The sequence below is a fragment of the Pezoporus occidentalis genome, unplaced genomic scaffold (genome assembly GCF_034315485.1).
Source record: "Pezoporus occidentalis ecotype Australia unplaced genomic scaffold, CSIRO_AGI_Poc_V1 ctg131, whole genome shotgun sequence".
NCBI lineage: Eukaryota > Metazoa > Chordata > Aves > Psittaciformes > Psittacidae > Pezoporus > Pezoporus occidentalis.
Window position 1 is genome coordinate 656,817 of NW_026913115.1, and position 19,448 is coordinate 676,264.

Here is a 19,448-nt window from a genome sequence, read left to right on the forward strand (position 1 = left end):
GTTGTCTGCAAACTTTCTGAGGGTGCATTTGATCCCCTTGTCCAGATCATTGATAAGCACATTAAATAGAACTGGCCCCAGTTGTGAGCCCTGGGAAACGTCACTTGTGACTGGCCACTAACCGAATTTAAACCCATTCACCACCATGCTTTGGGCTCTGTCATCCAGCCTTTTTTTCACCCAGTGAACAGTGCTACAATATTTTGCCCAGTTAAGGGTTTTGTTTTTGTAGAGGAAACTGATTTGAGAGTTTGGTATTCAGTTTGTCTTATTTATTCTTGTAGCAAATTTGTGGGCAGGATCTATGGACGCATAACATAAAAAAAAAAAAATAAAGTCTATTTTTCTCCTGCAACAGAAGGCAAATAATAATGCCAAGCTTCATTACTGGGGAGAGTTGTGAAGCTTTTTTCCCCTTTTACAAAAGCTATTTGATTCCTCCTAAACACTGACAGCATGAAGAATCCCTACCCAGAGCAGAGGATGTGTAGCTGGTTTGTGGTTTGAAGGCAGAGGCTCTGGACCATCTGCTGTAAGTGAGGACATTCAGGACTTACTGCTGCCAGGTAATGTCATAGATGACAGTAACTTCCATGCAAAGCTTCCACACTTACGAATGCAGGTACACAGCTTTACTATACACAAACAACACTACTACTATAAGAGATACCAAACTTCAGGTTAAAATTGTCATGGAAAAAAATACAAATGATGGGGGGGGGGGGAAAAAGTTCCCACTGACTAGAAATTCAATTACTAAGTAGAAAGTCAGTAAATTAATTTTCATTATATTTTGTATCCATATTGATCTAATTCCCTTGAGTCTCTGAAAATCTCCAGTGTAGAACGCATACATGCTGGACTCAAGAGAAAAGCCTCCTGAGATAGGCCGTTGACAATTGCTTATATGATAAAACACAACAGGGCACAAACAGACTTGACTATACAGGATCAAGCTTTTTGTGCATACTCATGTTTTTATTTATTTTGGGTTTTTTTAATGAATCCAGTGTGGAGTCTTTTTTTGTCACTGCTTTATTTTAAGAGCTAGAACAAATGCCATATTGCAATCTATTAAAAATAAATAGAAGAAAAAATTGTAGTGCAAAACCTCATTCAACTGCAAAGTTCTTTGTTAATTTTTTTGTGAAATTTTGTCACATAGCAGCACAAGAAAAATATATTCCCAATCTAAGCCTGAATTGGTAGCTTTACGTTTATCTCTAATTGTAGTGTTGATTTTACCCACTGGATAAATAGAGGCTAGCCTGGAACAATTCCCAGATGGTCAATAAATTAATTAAGTGCAATTCTCTCCTATGCTTGAGCAAAAGAACATTTTCTACTTTGAAAAGGAAAGGCCGTAGCTTCATTTTGTTTCTAATGATCTGTGACAAACCAAGTCTTAGTTTTCAGTCTTAATTTCTGGAGTTTGGAAGAGTCGCTGGAAAGGCCAGTGACTTTTAGACCTGTTATCTTCTAGAAATTAATGCTAGTGATGTGTGTGATGTTGTAGTATAAGCAGGCAAAATAATCTTTTACATACAAGAGTTTGTATACAAGGCAAGCATCAAAAAGGCAGTTAAGTGAGTCAGTAATTAAAATAACATTTGCTGAAGAATACCACACTGGAGCCAAGCACGCAAGTTGTTTATTGGCATGGATTAGTCTACATCACTCAACTTATTCTCCTGAGGAAAACACAACACTTGTACAAGTACTATACAGGGAGTACTCAAAATGTTAACCATCTAAATGCTGGAAAATAAACTAAAGTGTCCAGTGTGACCAATGAGATTGTGTGGAGCTTGTAAAAGTATATCTATGTGCAGGGATAGTCAGGAGTGAATAGAAAGTTGGTTTAGGCCTGATTTTTCAAAAAATACTGCTCCTTTGGTTGCCTCATCATTTCTCAGTTCAGTTTAAAATATTTTCAATAAATTACTTTCCAAAATACTTACAGGATGAATCAGAGCTCTAGGTGGAGTAAATAAGTGAGCAGGTAAAAAAAAAAAAAAAAAAGCAGACATTTTACTGAAAAGCTGTATCTTTTGGAATAAGTGCATGCCTAGAAGAGAGAACTGATTGTGAGAGTAAGATCTCTGTCAAGTGAGAGCAAGACGCAGAGTACTGTCACCCTAGGAAAGCAGTGTACCTGGAGAATATATTCCTTACTGTTTGGAGAATCCTGGTGAGGCAGGATGGCAGTGCAGCATCAGGTATATCCTTAGGTCAGGTTAGTAAGGCAAATGGCCTGCAGCCTTTCAATAGTTTCACCAAATGCATGAGTGTCTGTTCATTTGAATCAGTCATATGTATGCCACTATTTTTTTGTGATGTAACAAGTTGTTGTGGTTTAAACCCAGTCAGGTAACTCGTTCACTCACTCCCCCCCTTCTTTCCCTCCCCCTACTACCAGGGGGACGGAGAGGAGAATCAAAAAGAATGCAACTCCCACGGGTTGAGATAAGAACAGTTTAGTAGCTAAGGTATAACACAAATCACTACTGCTACCACCAATATTAACAATGATAAAGGAAATAACAAGGGAAGAGAATACAACACCTCACCACCAGCCGACTGATAACTCGCCCCCCCCAGCCTGACCAAGCACCGACCGATACCTCCTCCAACCCTGCCAACTCCCAGCCCTTCCGGCTAACTCCCAGTTACCTCCTGGGCATGACGTGCTGTGGTATGGAATACCTCTTTGGTCAGTTTGGGTCAGGTGTCCTGTCTCTGCTTCCTCCTGGCTTCCCCTCCTCCCTGGCAGAGCATGAGGCTCACAAAGTCCTTGGTCAAACCAAAACATCACTGTTATCAGCTCTGTCCCCAGGCCGAAAGTCAAAACACTGCACTGCACCAGCCACCAAGAAGGAGAAACATGACTGCTACTGCTGAACCCAGGACACAAGTGAATGCAGAAGAGTTCCCATTCATTAGTTTCAATGAAACTCTGGAGCATGCACTTTTAAATAAGCTGTTCTATTCTAAAACAGTTCTCTGAGTATTTGCCTAAAGTTGATTGTCCAACAAAGAGCTTATATTTTGGTTCCACCCGAAGATAGATCTGCTTACTCATAAGTTCTTTCTTCATTTTTAATGAGGGACAGCAATTAAAAATTTATAAGATTTATTTAGAGAAAAAACAGTGATTTCTGTGAACTTCTGCAGTATTAGGCTTATTGCAGTATTTTTAATAGGAGTACCTTAGACAATTTTTACAAATAAATTTAAGATGCTTTGTCAAGTGATATCTTCTATGAACTGAAGGAATGAAGTTCTTTGTTCCAAAGGAATAAAATAACAGTTTTCTCTAGTGATTTCCTCCATTCTTTTTTCCTCTGAACCTTGCCCAGTGTGCTTTTGAAAGCAATTGGTAATTTCCTTCCATACATATAAATTGCTTTTCCTCTACCTCGAAGAGCAGAATTTAGTAGGAAACAAAAGTCAAAGATCAGTACATCTTGTTTAGCAAATTCTAAATCACCATAAAGCTTTGCTATACTAAGTTTCTGTTTGCTTTTTTTCCTGATTCAGATGTCCTCTTGATACTTGGTCACTTTGACTTTGACTTTAAAATACAAAGGAAAATGAAATTTTCCTGCTTGATGCCTAAATTTACATGCCTAACTAATTTTGAATATGGAATGCAGCTGTTAAGAACTTGCAGAAGTCTATGTTTATTTTGTATCTGTGTTTCTAGATGCAAAAGCATAACCTGCAGAGTGATCCAGAGTAGCAAAACATTCCCCTGTATAGCACTGGTGAGAAAGAGAGGTGAGTGCAAGGCACCTGAATAAGAGAAGGGAGAAGCAAATGAAAAAGTTAGAAAATAGGAAAGAAAACTTCCACATAGATTTACATTCTTATCTGTTAAAAGCATCTATAAGGTTTTAAATTCTGAAGTGTCAATACTGCAAACACCAAAACCTGTCTGCATCCTGTAGACAAACTCAAATTTCAAGGCAAGCATAAAAAATGATTTTCCCTTGAGTAAAAATGTTCCCTTGCCTGTCAGGAACTCAATTTAAAATAAGGTGCTTCCAAAATATTTCCAGTCATCTACTGAAAGTGCTGGTGGCTTCCAGGATCTAACATAATTTCTCATTTCTAATAGATATACTGAAATAATGAAGTAGAAAACTGACTTCTTGTGATACGGAAATAGTCAGAAAAGATATGGAAAAAGTCCTAAGATCTAACAGGACCTTTGTGGAAAAAAAAAAAATAGGTTGCATTTGCAATATGCAGATAAACACAGCTGTCTACCTGTCAGTTTCATATTGTTCTTTGCCTTTTCTGTACTTTGAGAAGCAATTCTGTCCTCAAAAAGCTTCACAAAAATGCAGCTTTGAGAAAAAAACTATGCCTCTGTGACCTGCTTCGAAGCCTGATGGACACAGAACTAGCGAAGATAGTCGATGAGTAGATTCAGTCCCTTGACATCACAGGCAATCAATCACATCTAAACTTTTCAGAAGAGCATCAGACTCTTAGAACTATTTTGTGAAGTCACAAAATAGCTCTTTCACCGCTTGAGTGGAAAAAGAAATTGTCATTTGATGCTTTAGTGAGCAAAACCAGTATTGTCCAAATCCATCATTCTTGTTTTCATTCTTACATCAGGGACAAAACTGTGGCATTGTTATCAGAAGTGTGAGCTCTTTAAAGAGTTTGTGTGTGCGCATGTCTGTGTTTATTGCTATAATAATAATTTATAAGTAATAATTTATTAATAATAGCTTACCAATTGCAGTTTACCGAATGTTCCGATTTCTGTCAGTGTGGGGGTATTTTCAGTATTTCATTAGGTAGTCAACTGTAATCCAAGACTCTTCCTCCACTTCATCCATCACCTTTCTGTTCAGGTTGCCAACATGTTTCTGACTCAAATTTAGCTCTGTGATGGATGCACATCTGTTGTAAGACCTGGTCTGACACCACTGATTTTTAACCATTGTGCTAACCACGTGATCTTGGCTGCCTTTGAAAACCACCGAAAAGACACATTTCAAATTCCAAACTCTGGAGACTCCTGATATTTTGTTGTTTGAGAAATGTTTTTTAAAGTATCATGATGATGACATGATTGACACCCTGTACTAAGGAAGATGGTGTCATGGTTCAGAGAGAGACCATGCAGAAGCTGGGATTGTGAGCTTAGTTCCCAGATTCCTTTGGAGATTTTGGCAAACTTTAATTTCTGTGATTAGTTCTCCAGCCACAGTGAAGGTGCTAATTCTTCCCCCAAATCTTACCTTATGATTTCAGTCTCTAGTGTGTAAACTGCCAAGAGTTTTTCACTGCTGTTTGTTCATATGTAACACAGAGCCCTTGTTTTCCTTGGGGCCTCAGGAAATATTAAAATATAAATTATTTTAAAATTATCTGCATGTAAACTGCACATACTGTTTATTAAATAACTGTTAGGATAAGAGATGAGCTTAACCAGAAGCTCAGATGAATGCTGGGTTCTGTCCAAAACTTAAAATAATTATAGTCTGTCCAGTGTGGGTGTAACTTTAACATTTGAAAATACATATACACAGGATTTGGCTTGGGGGTTGTCTTAACTTTTATTCTTAACCATACTGCTGTAGCCCCAAAATACCCTCTATAGGAAATACAGTGTTGCATGCAGAGAATTAATTTTTCTTTTCTCCTGACAGCAAGATCAATAAAAGCTGCGCAACAGAAGTAATTTTCAGGTCTATTAGTGCAGCTGTTAGTTCTAGAAAAGGAATACTATCCGTTATGTTGAGCATCCATAGCTTGATCATTAAAGGGAAAACAAGGAAATTTTTATTTTATGGGGCCATTTCCCATAGAGGCATTTAGCCAACTTGCAGCTTTTGTGTGTTGAAGAGTTAAACCTGGGTCTGTGGGCATTATCTGTTTCGTAGGATGTGGAAAGTTGTATTAAATACTCAGCTAAGCAACGGGTAAGCATAACTGGGAATGAAAAGAGCTCTGAGGTGAAAGACTTGGTTAGGAATCTTCACGCTGGATGTTTTGTGACTACACACCAGAGGTATTTGAATCCCAGAATTTGATTCAAACTTGGCTTGGAAGTGTAAGCCAGGTGCAGACTTTTGATGCACATCATGTTTTATGTTCCAGGATTATCCCCCAGCATGGAGATATTTTATCAGAGTTTTTGTCTGGCTTTGGCTCAGCTGAGCCTAACTTCCCACAGACTGCAACTGGGGGGGGGGGGGAAGAATGTTAGGCTTGAACTCATTTTAGGGGTAAAAGAAGGTAAAGCAAGAACATAGTGGCTGTTTAGAACATGATGTACAGCTGCTTACACAATTTCATCTAATAGCATCTCCATCATAGTGGAGAAAAAAACGCAAAGCTGACAAGGTTAAGAAAATATACTTCCTGTAGACTACAGTTCCTCTCTCATCACTCATTTAAGGCCCTTTTTTTTTGTTTTGTTTTATGTTCTATCTTACTAACAATGCACAAAATGCTGAATTACTGAAGAAACCTGGAACAGTGAGTCATAGAACATCAGGTTGGAAGGGACCTCAGGGATCAGCTGGTACAAGCTTTCTAGGCAATGCATGACCTAGACTAGATGGTCCAGCACCCCGAATGTGAAAAGCATCCAGCGTTGGAGAGTCTACCACTTCTCTGAGGAGATTATTTCAATGCGTTACTGTTCTCATGGAGAAAAACTTTCCTCTTCTGTCCAATCAGGATCTCCCCAGGAGTAACTTGTACCCATCACTCCTCATCTTTTCTATGTGACTCCTTGTGAAGAAGGGAGCCTTCGCCTTCCTTACAGCCACCCTTTAACTACGGGACCACGTTTCGTGTAGCTCTACGGTACCCGAGGGCTGTCGCACGCCTTTCCAGCCGCCTCCGGCCAGGGACGCGCCTTCCCGCAGTACCGCGCTCCATCTCTTCCGGACACCCACGGCCCGCCGCGGGGCTCCGGCCGAGCAGCGGGCTGTCGCTGTGGCACCGTCCGCGGGCGGCCCGGGGCTGGGGCGGGCGGGCCAATAGGGAGGGGCTGCGGGGGCGGGCGGGCCAATAGGGCGGGGCGGGGCGGGTGGCTGGGGCAGCGCGGGGCTGCTTGGCGGTCGCCGCTCGCCGCTCGCCTCAGGTGCGGACAGAGGAGCAGCGCGCGGCCCGTACCGGGCGCGCCTGGATGTGCGCGGAGGCGGAGGCGGCGCTGGTCTGCGCGCAGGGTCCCGCCATGGCGCTGGCTTTCTGCGGCGACGAGAGCAACTCCACCGCCTACAACGTGGACCACGGCGTGCTCAACAACGGCTGCTTCGTGGACGCGCTCAATGTGGTGCCGCATGTCTTCCTGCTCTTCATCACCTTCCCCATCCTCTTCATCGGTCAGTGCCTGAGGGGCTCCCTCGCCCTGCCCGGTTGTGCCTTGTCTGCTGACCCCGCGCCCTCCCGCTCTTGCCTTGTGGTGTCCCCCGTCCCCCTCTTTGTCTTGCCGTGCGTTTCCCTCCGCCGCTTTGCGGTGTGCGGTCTAACCCGCTCGCCGGGCCTTGCCCCACTGTGTGTGCCCCCTGCCTGGCCTTGTCTCCGGTGCAGCGGTGCTGCCGGGAGGCTGGAGACAGCGAAGGGCGCTCGGCCGCGCTGCGAGCTCCGAGGGGTCCCGCCTCCCTGAGGCTGCCGGCCGCGCTGCCCCCGCTCCTGGCGGCGGTACCCGGGGCTCTCCGAGGTGACACCGAGGAGGGAGGGATGGGCTGCTGGGGGAGACTGCAGAGCTGGTTTGCAGGTTTGCATTCGCAGAGCGGGAAGCAGAAAAAGGTGCTGCTAAAAACCAGAAAACCTGGCAGTAAGTCTTACGTTACCGAATACCCGGTGCAATTACTGAAGTGTTACGGCCGCAGGGCAGCCCTCCTCATTACTGATAACGACTGGAAGGGCTGCCCGGCGGCTTAACTCTTGCCCTGTCTGCAGCGGGTAGTATTTGATAACATAAGACTGCGTTTACCGGTAGGTGGCCCGGTGGTTTAAGACATGCGGCTGTCCCTGCTCTGAGAACCCTTCTCAGGCTGGCCTGTTCTGTAGGTGGCCGTGGCATGAGCCGCGCGGTTTTAACGCTTCTGTCCATCGTAAAAAGTCCGGTGCACAAGTATTAACATGGGGTCGGCTGAAGAACTGCTGTGCTTGTCCTGCTCTTCTCAGAATGACTTTTATCTAGATCAAGAGAATAAGCTACTTTAATTGTAAGATAAAGTGTAAATTCTTTACTTAAATGCGTTGAAGAAAAAATAATGGCTGGATTAGAGCTTGCGCGTATTTGTCAAAATGTTCAGTTGTTGTTCATTTAAACTCTTAATGTACTTGAAAAATGTTTAATGCTTGTTATTACTTGATAGGGAGCTGCTGAAAGTATAGGAATTTAAGGCTGTGTCCTGTCTGCATTGCTGATTTTATTCTGCATGACGTGAAGCAATGAGAACACAGTTCTGAAAATATTCAAATATATGCATGTTTAACCATATTGTTGTGTCAACTTTAGTACACTAGTTGTTACATATCTGCTTTTTCTGTATGCAGGAGCTTTGTATGGCACTCTTGCTGTTAAGAAAACTCTTTAAAATTTTCTTTTCCTGCTTAGGATGGGGAAGTCAGAGTTCCAAAGTACATATACATCATAGCACATGGCTTCATTTTCCTGGCCACAATTTACGCTGGATACTGACTTTTATCCTCTTGTTTGTGCTGGTGTGTGAAATTGCAGAGGGCATAGTGTCTGATGGGTAAGTGTACGTCTATCTTCTCCTCATAGTACTGAGTGTTTTAAAGGTTTCAGGGTAGGTATTTTTTCCCTGTCTGATTTCTGATCTAGGCTATATTCCTTGTGGTTATAAACATGTAATCTGTATTCTTGGTGATTAACCTACCGACCTTGTATCAGGAATTCCATATGCTGTGCCAAGTTATGTACATACACGCAACTGACCTTAATAATTTTTAGTTCAGCTTAATGGCACTATCCTTCCAAGAGTAATCATAAATAAACCCTAACAATTCAAGCAGATGGTGACATTTTTGTGGTAAGTTTCATGTTCAAGGGCCTAGTCCCACACTCCTTACTCAGACAGAGCTCCCATGTGTGCAGCAAGTCATACCATTCTGCTGCAAACTGAGTTCTGTTCTTGATAAATGGAGTGGACCTGCTGGGCCTTATCACACCCCACAGAGTTTCTCCTGATATTTGTGCAGTACATCTGATCTGTTACCTTAAGCAGAGCAGCTTGCATTATCTGAGCATGGTCCATCAAGTTATTCAACTTCAGATGTCTGTAAAGAGTAATCTCTGGGGAAAATTTATTTTAAGTGAAATAAGTGATACAGGAGAGTGATTTATTATGAAAGAATCTGATGTTGCGTAACAATGAGTATTCTCTAAAGAAAGGTTTAATTTTCGTAGTTATCATGAAGGTTAAAAGTTTGAAGCTCCTCATTAAATAGAACAAAATCTCTGTTTATCCATCTCTATAACAGCTCTCTACCAAGCAGTGTGAAAGGCACTGCAGTATTCTGCTGTAGAAGCTGATATCATCATTATTATTATAACTTCTCTTAAACATATATAAATAGGATGTTTCTCAGTGCCAGTTATTTTAAAAAGGATTTTTTCTCATGCTTATTCAGAGCTATCAGGGTGTGGGATGCTCAGAGCAAAATCTTCTGCTTGGAGTTTTCTATTTGATTTTGCTCTCCAGCAATCGTTAATGTTTATTTGCTTTTCAACTTTACTCAGAATGCTGCTGTTTAGTAATAAGTGTCACCTGATGAGAATCAAAGCTCCTAGCTGTACTGGGAGAGTGCCAATCCACAGTAGTGCCTCCCAAGCACTCAGGAGGTTAGAGAGTGCTCCAGTGAATAAAAGCAGATTTTGAGACTTGTCAGTTTTTAAGACCAAAATGGGTCATGTAGGTATGTCCTTTTGACAGCAATTGGGTGCTAAAGTCTTCAGCACCTCAGCAATAGAAGCAATAGGTGCAACCTATTGGAGATAAGGTTAAATAGGGGAATTCCAGCAGCTTCTGTCTGTGAAATAAATATTATTTTTTTTTAAAAGACCTCCCACTCCTGCAGTGTTACCTACTGATGCTTAGGCTGTCTGAAGAAATCTGCTTCTGCTGCTTATTTTCCCTTGCAGAGTATTCAGCCCTGATGTACAAAATAACCTTGGCATTATTAGTAATTCAGAGACTGGAAAATCTTTATTCATTTTTGCTGTACACACATGCAATCACTCTCCGCAAGGAGTTATGTTTTTTATGATCCAGGTTGTCGCACAGCTCCAGCCAGTTCTGCAAAGTTCATCTCATTTTCCATGTGAGGGAGGGCTTTCCTGTCCTACAGAGGAGCCACAGAAAGTGGTCCTCCTGAGCTCCTACATATATGTTAGACAGTTGCGGTGTTCTGTGCTCAGACATGTGAGTTCCCATGATGATCTCCAGCTTCCTGACAGCACAGCCCCTTCTCCAGACTACACAAAGGTGGCTTTTGCTGCAGCAAGAACAAATCCAGAGATGCTTATCATTTTTCTGTGAGGTTTGGAGGATGAGGTATGAATTTCCCGGAGTGTCTGTGTCCTGAAGAGTTCCTCTCGCTGTTTCTCCTCTTGGATTTGCTTGTCACAGGGGAGAAATTGTACCTTTGGACAGCACAGGACACTACATTGCTTTTGTGAAAGAAAGTAAAGAGGAGGGAGGAGGAAAAGATGATATGTAGGAGGAAAGAGGGGGAAAATATGATTCTACACACCTGTGCACAAACCAGAAATGTTGTCCAGCTATTCCCATATTTCTGAAAAGCTGTACTTGCCAGAGCCCCCTTTGCTGCTACTTGAAGCAAAGTATCGGGAGAGTTTTGGTTGTAGGACAAAATGTAAAGGGTATATGATTCTGTTGTAGGTTTTGTTTGTTGGGTCATAGTCACTGAAAAGAGAACTCACTGTAAGCAATTCCCATGCTGTGGTGCTGTTCCTTCTCCCAAAGTGGAAAAGAAAATGAAACATTTCCATAAAATAGTTCTTTAGAAAATCTTAAACTGCACTGTCTGGTATGGTTGATCTACATATCTTGATGGACAGCTTCCAAACTAGTTTAGCTTAAATTACCTTTTCTCATTTTGGAGCTATTCTGTGTATCCTAATTTAAACAATGTTCCAACTGATTTTGGTAGGAAACAAGTACACACATTTCATTTTCAGCACAGAGGAGGAATTTGAAATCCATGTGTGTGATTTAGGAGCATAAATCCAATTGAAACTTAGAGAACTTTCCACCCATAACTCATTCTAGAAAAGCCTGCATCAGGGCTGGGTGCAGGATACAATTCATAAATTATAAGGGAAACACTCCTGCTACCTTTGTGTAGTCTGGAGAGGGGGCTGTGCTGTCACGAAAGATTTGAGTTTAATAGATGTTCCCATTTTTTCTTTTTCAGGGTTTCAGAATCACGCCATTTGCACCTGTACATGCCTGCTGGGATGGCGTTCTTGGCGGCCATCACATCAGTTGTCTATTACCATAATATCGAAACATCCAATTTCCCCAAGTTGTTAATTGGTACGTCTCACAACTTGCAAGACTTGAAAGTGTGACTGTTCATGCTGTGACAGGTCATTGCAGTCTCAGTGCTAGCTTGTATGGATAAATTTACACCTATCTTCTGGTCTGCCGGCTGTCACTACAAGACTCAGTTCTGAGCGTTCCTGCAACATTCCACTGTTCTCAATGCTTTTAGCTTCTAATAGTACTCTGTATGGTATTCTTAGGGGGATGCAGGGGGCCACAGGCTTCTCTAAGAAAAGTTGGATTTTTGGGGAAAAGTAGCAGACCAAATTCTTAACTCTAAAAACTATCCCAGTCTCCCTGCTTGTCAGCATGTTGTGTTTAAGCATAAGATTGAACCCACCTTTGTGTGTCTATTGAAATATGCAGGCAGTTAACAACATCACTAACTTTCAGTATGACCCTGAATATATTACTTTGCTTGCTTGTTCTTGCTTCCTGCTCCTAACACTCCCTTTGCAAACTTCTCAAGACCTTTTGAATGGAAAATGCCATGTATAAGAACTATCAAGTATGCTATATATTTTCTGCAAAATTGTAAATTAACTGTAGCTGGGTATAGAAAATCTGTAAGTACTGACAAGCGTCGGTGATGTGTTCTCTAAAGTAGACTGCAAACTGTGGATGTGTACATGTTTAGTCCTCCCATTAGCTGTTATTTCTTTGGTGGTCAAGGCTCATCAAATTTTGTTTGAGCAGCTTTTCTGTATAATGGATCCTGCTAAGGTTTGTCTTGTATCATGGTATCTTTGTGTATCAAAGTTCTGTTCTAGCTTTTGTCAGGTGGTAAAAAGTAACAGCTGGATTTGAGAAAGTTTTTAAATATCAAAGATTAATTTTGAACTGCGAGTTGTGGTAATCAAGCATCTTCTTCTGCAGAAGGAGCCTATAACTCCTGTTAGAACAAAAAAAAAGTAAAGTAATTCCACTTCAAAAACTTCAGATTTATATCCAGGCTTAGCAACTTTTATGTCTTCTTGTTTGGGACTGCTTTTCTTCTTGTACCCTTCTTCTAAGTAGGTGCTCTTTTATAATCAGGTGGGCTCGTTTAATTTCTTTTTTAATAAGTCAAAAGGGTCTGTTCTTACACGACTAGATGTTATATGTCAAGAAATCATTGCTAGCCTCTTACTATCACCTTTTTTGTTGTTGTTGTTTGGTTTTCTTTTGTTTTGCTGTTGTTATTGAGTTTTTATTTCAGGTGTGTAATGCAGTAATGCAGTGTTTAATAATTTAGTGTCACTACCACATTCCTTCTGTGAAGTCATTGAGAAACGCAGCACAAATTTACTGCTGGTAGTTGATTACCCATTTTTGCGTAATTCCATCTCTGTAAAGATTTCTCTTTTATGATAATTTTGTTCAGTATTTAGAGTGTTGTTGTGGTAAGCTCTGGACAATACTTGAATGGTAAACAGTCATACCAATTAAAACCAACACTTAAATAAGTGTTACTGATACTGCAGTTAGTAATTATGAATTTCGTTTCACAAGAATTTCCAAAGAATAGAGTCTTTTAAAAAATCTGATCTTAATAGCTACCTCTTAGGCAAAAAAAAAAAAAAAAAAAATTCAGACTACTGTAGTCTTTCCCACTTAATTGGTCTGATTTTAATTTTAACCCAATTTTAACCACAAGCTGGTGGTCTTTGATTTGTTTTATTTTTTGCCTTTTTTTTTTTTTTTTTGTCCTTTGTGAGGGAACCTGAGACAGACATTTCTGGAAGCCTCTATGCTTTATTCTTGACAGCACAAATTTATTATCTAACAGTGAAGACCAGACTCAGAGTCATCTTTCAGTGTTAATTGTAGCTACTCTGTATTGACATCTTGGAAAGGGCGATGATAACTTTATGCAAATTAGCCCAGTATGCGATAGATACATTATACCTATACTCAATTATCAACCCACTACAGTGCAGTGTGGCCATGAAGCAGCTTTCTTTTAGAGCCCAATACAAATGAGGTGAATGGGAACCATGAAGAAAAGCTTAAGGTAGTGATAAACTTCTTGCTGAGTGTATGGCAAAGGAAACCATAAGAAGGTTCTTCATTAGTAAAATGTTGTAGAGGAGATGTAATGTTACACACACACAGAGTACATGACCTAATGTGGCATCTTCTGCTTCTGAGCATCAGTGTAGTTCCACCTAACCGCAGCACACCATCTGCCTCAGCTGCAGGATCAATGCCTACACTTGCAAACAGTTGCTAACTGTATAAATTGAAGGCTGACAGATCCTTAGCCAAGAAGTTACTAAATTCAGTGAGGAAACTTTCACTGATGCACTGCAGGAAATCCTTAAAGGTCTGTTCACTAATTCTGAGCTGGATAAATCCTGTGTAACTGTGAAACTTTTGAGATGGTTTCTTTTTTTTTAAATCTCTTTTACTCTGTACCTTAAAGAAGCCAAGTTCATTTGTGGTCCTTCATAAACAGGCTAAAAGCAGATTCCGTAACAGACCTGGGGATTAGCACATTCCCTTGGGGTATGCAAGACAAGGATGCAAAGTTCCTGTCCTGATCCTGCCTTTCAGCTTTATGCCCAGGCTGTTAGCTATTTTGAAGTAGTCATTCTGAGTATCTCTTATAAAAAAAGTTGACAAGGTTTGCAATATTTATTCTCTGAACTTATGATGGAGTCCAGGGTCCCAGTTGAGTGTCTGTTTAGACTGATGGAACATTTTGATCTGCTCCGAATCTTTTTATTGGTTTTGTCCAGTAATTCTATGTCAGCAAACATGGCTTTTGCAGTGTAGTGCCGTTTACCAGGGGACTCTCATAATTATGCTAATTTTGGTGCTCCTTGCATCCATTCTGGACACTGGGCATAACAGTAGAATAGTTTAGCAGGACATATTTTAGAACAGTTTTCATACTGAATTGGAAAATCTGCTAGCTTCTCAATGTTCAAAATATGTAATTGAATTATAGCATCCGATTGCACTATCTTTTAAGTTAATTTGTTTTATAGATAAATAAAACTCAGAAATTAAACAGTAGGAGAAAATTATGAAATAATGATAGGACTTAAAGTTTTTAATCCAAAAGGGTTATTAGTATGGGAATACATGAATTTTAATTAAAAAATTGTTTTTTTAGCAAATTGTAATTATATGTCTGCCTTGCCATTCTTGACAGTAAACTAGTTTTCTAATTTAAGTTGCTTGTACCTTGACATTGTAGTTAATTTCCTTGGAATTAGTTTATTGTTTAAAATGGGACCTTCTGTTGTCCTATAAATATAACACTTATTGCTTAGTACACAAAATTTCTCTCCAGTCAGACACAGGTTAATTACTGAATCCCATCCAGTTAAGTGCATGGTTTTTCATATCTTGAGCTTAATCCAATAAGGTTGTAGAACAGTTTGAAGTCTCCGTTACTTCCCTTTTAGTGGTCTGGCCCCAGGCAAGAGTCTGCACTCTGGTGTTATGGGTTGAGGTAGTGTACATGACCCAAGAAAAAGTGAGATCCTTCAGGCCTCTCAGATGCATGTAAAGCAATCAAGTACCTGAAAGCATGCCTACTGGCCTGATCAGTAGGCAGTTCTTGGTGATAATTTCTACAAACCCTCAGCCACTATGCGCTCACAAGCCAGATGATGAAATAACAGTTTGAAAGAAAAAGCCATAACTGTATTTTCCAAGGAGCCTCATCTTGAGTGGCCTGCGAACATCTGTCAGATGAGATTTACATACACTTGTGTTCAAAAGTGAGACACTAAATAAGTTCAAATGCTTCTAGGAGTTATGATAGTGGGAGGTCAGTTATCACCTGAGAATGTTGTGTTTGGTACTTTCTAATACTTCTTAGGTAAAGATAAATTAATGTTCTTATAAAATAGTAATAATTTAAAAGGTGATAGGGACCCTCATTTAAACTCTAAATAGAAGAATGGCTCTGCTAGTTCTTATTTCTAATTCCAAGAGCAATACATAGTTACTAGTTGGGTTGGTTGGTTTTTTTTAGGTGTCCTGTGCTGGTGCAGGTTTTCAACATGAAATATTTGTGCAAATCCTCTTTACTCTGACAAGGATGCATTCTCAGCCTGTTGTAAGAAGTGAGACAAAACAGAAGGATTAACAGATAAAGGCGGATAGGAAGAAAACAGTACGGAATGCATTCTTGGATGAATTGAGGTTTTATAGTCAGACATACCACAAATAGTAAGGAATAGTGCCTCAAAGGTAGGAAACAACCTTAAGCAGGATGAGGAGATTAGATTTGATGCAATATAAACTGGGAAGATGATAGGAAGCCTCACATAAGAAGGCTATAAGTTTACAAGAGGGATTCAGTAAGTATTGCTGAAATTGCTTCGGCCACTAAAACACAGTGCTGAAGTACCTGATCTCTTAGTGCTTTCTTTACTAACTGGCCTATTAATTTTAGAGGAAGATAGATCTCTTGGCAAATGTCCTAATACTTAGTAGTGCTGTACTGTTCCATTTACTGTCCTCATTTAAATGAGAGTTTTGAAACTGATTTCCACAGAAGCAGGATTGGTGGCCCCAAATCCCATAGACACTCTGTGTTGAATTTAGTTTTACTTGGAAAGGGTAGCCCCATAGGACATCCCCACAGGGCTCTCTAGGGTGCCTCAGGGTAACTGGAACACCACAAATTCTTGGAAATTTGTTCCTTATGATTATTCATATTTGTAAGTTAGACTTACTAATGTCCTGGTTGGAGATTTTCTCTGGTGTTGCAGCAAGACACTCAGAAAGCATATCCATACTTTTCTTGACAGTTAGCGCACCTTCCAGCTGTTGCACCATGGCAGATACAGCAGCAATGAAGGAGTCATGTAAATGAACATAACCCTAGAAGGTATTCCCTTAAGAATGTGGAACAGGAACTGGCTTGGGGTGTGGTGAATGGCATGGAGTATGTTTCCAAATCACCAGAGCTTACTGCAGGGATGATTAATCTGTAAATAACAGTAGCATGAGCACTTTTAAGCAAGAAGTTCAGTAGAACGCTAAGTTAAAATTGTATTCTACAAATGGCAGACCATCCTTCCCTGATGTGCCTGTGGATGTACATTATAAATTACATATATAGAATTTGCATTGAAAAATGGAGCAACAGCAGCTTGGAGAAAATCATAGAATGGTTCAGGTTGGAAAGGACCTTAAGATCATCCAGTTCCAACCCCCCCGCCATGGGCAGGGATGCCTCACACTAGACCATGTTACCCAAGGCTCTGTCCAACCTGGTCTTGAACAATGCAGGGGATGGAGTACTTACCACTTCTTTGGGCAACCTGTGCAGGTGCCTCACCACCCTCACAGTAAAGAACTTCTTTATATCTAACCTAAATCTCCTCTGTGTAAGTTTGAGCCCATTACTGCAGTAATATTTTAATATCTGTTCCTGCATACATCCCAGAGATCTGCAGGAGAAATTAAATGAATTTTCTCCTAGTCAGATTCATAGCAGTTTTGTAGTATCAACCAAATTTGAAGAGCATCATTCATAGCCACCTTCACTTGTGGGAAAACTTGCTCCCTTGAACTCATCATGTGGATGCATGGTTACCACAGATGGAAATTTCCTTCAGCAAGATTCGCTTTGTGAAACTTTCCAAGTATCACTAAATCTAATAGGAAAGGAATTTCTGTTCAAATTAACAAAACCACTCTCTGGTTTTATATATATATTTGTTGCATTCTTTCTGAATGAATATTTAATATTATTATTGTATATTTTTGCAACTGTGGAGCTGATTTTTTTTTTCTTTTTTTTTCCCTACAGCATTGCTGTTCTACTGGATTTTAGCTTTCATAACTAAAACCATCAAATTTGTAAAGTTCTGTGATAATGGGGTTGGATTTTCTCAGCTTCGATTTTGCCTCACAGGACTCCTGGTTGTTTTATATGGAATGCTACTAGCTGTGGAAATCAATGTCATCAGGGTGAGGGTAAGTTAGTATCATAAAAGTCTCCATAAAGTCTTCATATGTGTGTTTTGTTGTTTTGTTTTGTCTGTATTCCTCTTGCTGGGTATTTTGTATGAAATGCATTTCTAAAGGGGAAAGAAAAATCCACTTAGAAATATATTTGAGAATCAATGTTAACCCAATTTTATTAGGCCAGTTGAATCTGTAATTTAAAAAAAATGCCAGACTCCACTGCAGTTAAATTAAGATGAATTTCAAGTTTGTTTTAAAAATGTCTATTATGATTTGCAGTTTCAGTGATCAGAAACAAGTATTTCTGATGGAAGGAAAGACTGGGTGAAAGGGATTGTCTGCTCCACCAAGAAGTATCTTAGACACACAAATAGCATCTCCCATTTTCCAGGAGACAATCACAGTTGACAATATATCAATTTATAGGGGCAACTGGGGTTGCTATCTGGCCAGAGTTCTTCCCTTCTTCTGTCTGTCACTTAGTTGTATGCAGAAATTAAACTTACTCTCAGGAGGGAAAGAAACTTTTCCATGTAAATTTTCTTGCTTCTTTCCTCACGTTAGTGTATGAACTCTTCCCAGTAACGCATTCAGCAGTGTGAATTGCATCTGTCTTTGTTCTTTTGTGATTTTCTTGAGTGATTTTGTGTGTCTGTATATTTATTTGGTAACTTATGACAAGAATACATCTTAAAGCAGCCTTTTCAGTAACATTTTTTGAAAGAAAGAGGAACTAAAACCTCAGTTCTGGACATTCAGTATTTATGTCGTAAATGAAAATCAGTGGACTAGCTTGTGAGAAAAGTGAAATTCAGTTGTGACATTAGAGAGACTTGCTCATAAACCTCATAATAGAACTGCATAATTAAATTATATTTGATCACTGTGGAATTACAAGTCACAAAGAAGAGTGAAAAATGGTCACTGCCTGTTGTAATCTTTTTTTATGTTGTATTTGCTTGATTTTAATTGTTAAAGGATGTCATTGAAGTATAAAATGAACTAGCCAGCAGTATGGGTTTTCTCACTGCCCACTGTTTCTATGGCAGAATTCAGAGAGCAAGGCTTGTTGCTGCAGCAGCTGAAGAAAAGGACTGGGATGCAAGGAAGGAGAGTTGACCAGTGCTGAGGGGTGGGAAGGGGAAGAGAGCAGAACCAGCAGACATTGGCTTCACCTTTTTTTCTCTTGCCTTCCCACATCTTCTTCCAGAAGACAAAAGATTGACTTGCTAGATTTTCAGTCCCAACTGTACCTTCCCCTTCCTTCTGCTGTTCCCATTATTCCTCTAGATGGCCTTTCCCAACCCCATCACCATATTTTCTAGGATCTGTGAATTATTTTCCATCTATGGTTGGAGAAAATATAGCAGTGAAGCATATCCAGAAATCCTAGTTTTATCTTGACAACAGGAAATCATCAGCAGTCTTCCCTTGCTCTTTTGGCATTTAAGCCAGTGAAAACATTTGTTCGTGCCATACGCACCTCCCTAGTTCAGTGGTTTGTGAGACCCGTTCAGGACAGCACAGGTAGCTCCATGTTCTGAGCTAACAAATGTGACGCAGTATGGTATGGAAGATGAATCCCTGTGGTAGCCTCAGGGTTGTGCCTAAGCTTATATACCTCATGTTGTGCTGTCTGGAACTCAGAGTGAGAGGCTGGGGCTGTACTATTTGAAATGTAAGGTGAATACTTTTTTTTGTACAAGTACATCAATTTGTACCTCATAAACAAAATAGTAGTGTTTAGGATGATTTATTTCTGGACTGGATACTTCTGATTTTCCTAGTACCTGAAGGAACTGGATTGCTGTATTGGTTGAATTTGAATGCCTAAGTTTTTTGAGTATTTTTGAGAAACCAAGACTGACTCACTGATTATCTGCAATGTCCTTTATCTCTTGTCTGTTCTTTGTGAATTTTTATTTTCTATGCATTCAGTGTGATTCTTTTGGT

At 40.2% G+C, this 19,448-nt stretch overlaps 1 protein-coding gene across 1 annotated transcript in view; it reads left to right on the forward strand.

The window, feature by feature from the left end:
- Positions 1-7,117: 7,117 nt before the first annotated feature.
- ABCC8 (ATP binding cassette subfamily C member 8) overlaps positions 7,118-19,448 on the forward strand; it is a 75,352-nt gene continuing 63,021 nt past the window's right edge. The window contains exons 1-4 of the mRNA XM_062608877.1: positions 7,118-7,358; positions 8,603-8,744; positions 11,449-11,570; positions 17,338-17,504. Coding sequence (XP_062464861.1) covers positions 7,163-7,358; positions 8,603-8,744; positions 11,449-11,570; positions 17,338-17,504 — 627 coding nt within the window. The 5' untranslated portion in view covers positions 7,118-7,162. The remainder of the gene's footprint in view (positions 7,359-8,602; positions 8,745-11,448; positions 11,571-17,337; positions 17,505-19,448) is intronic.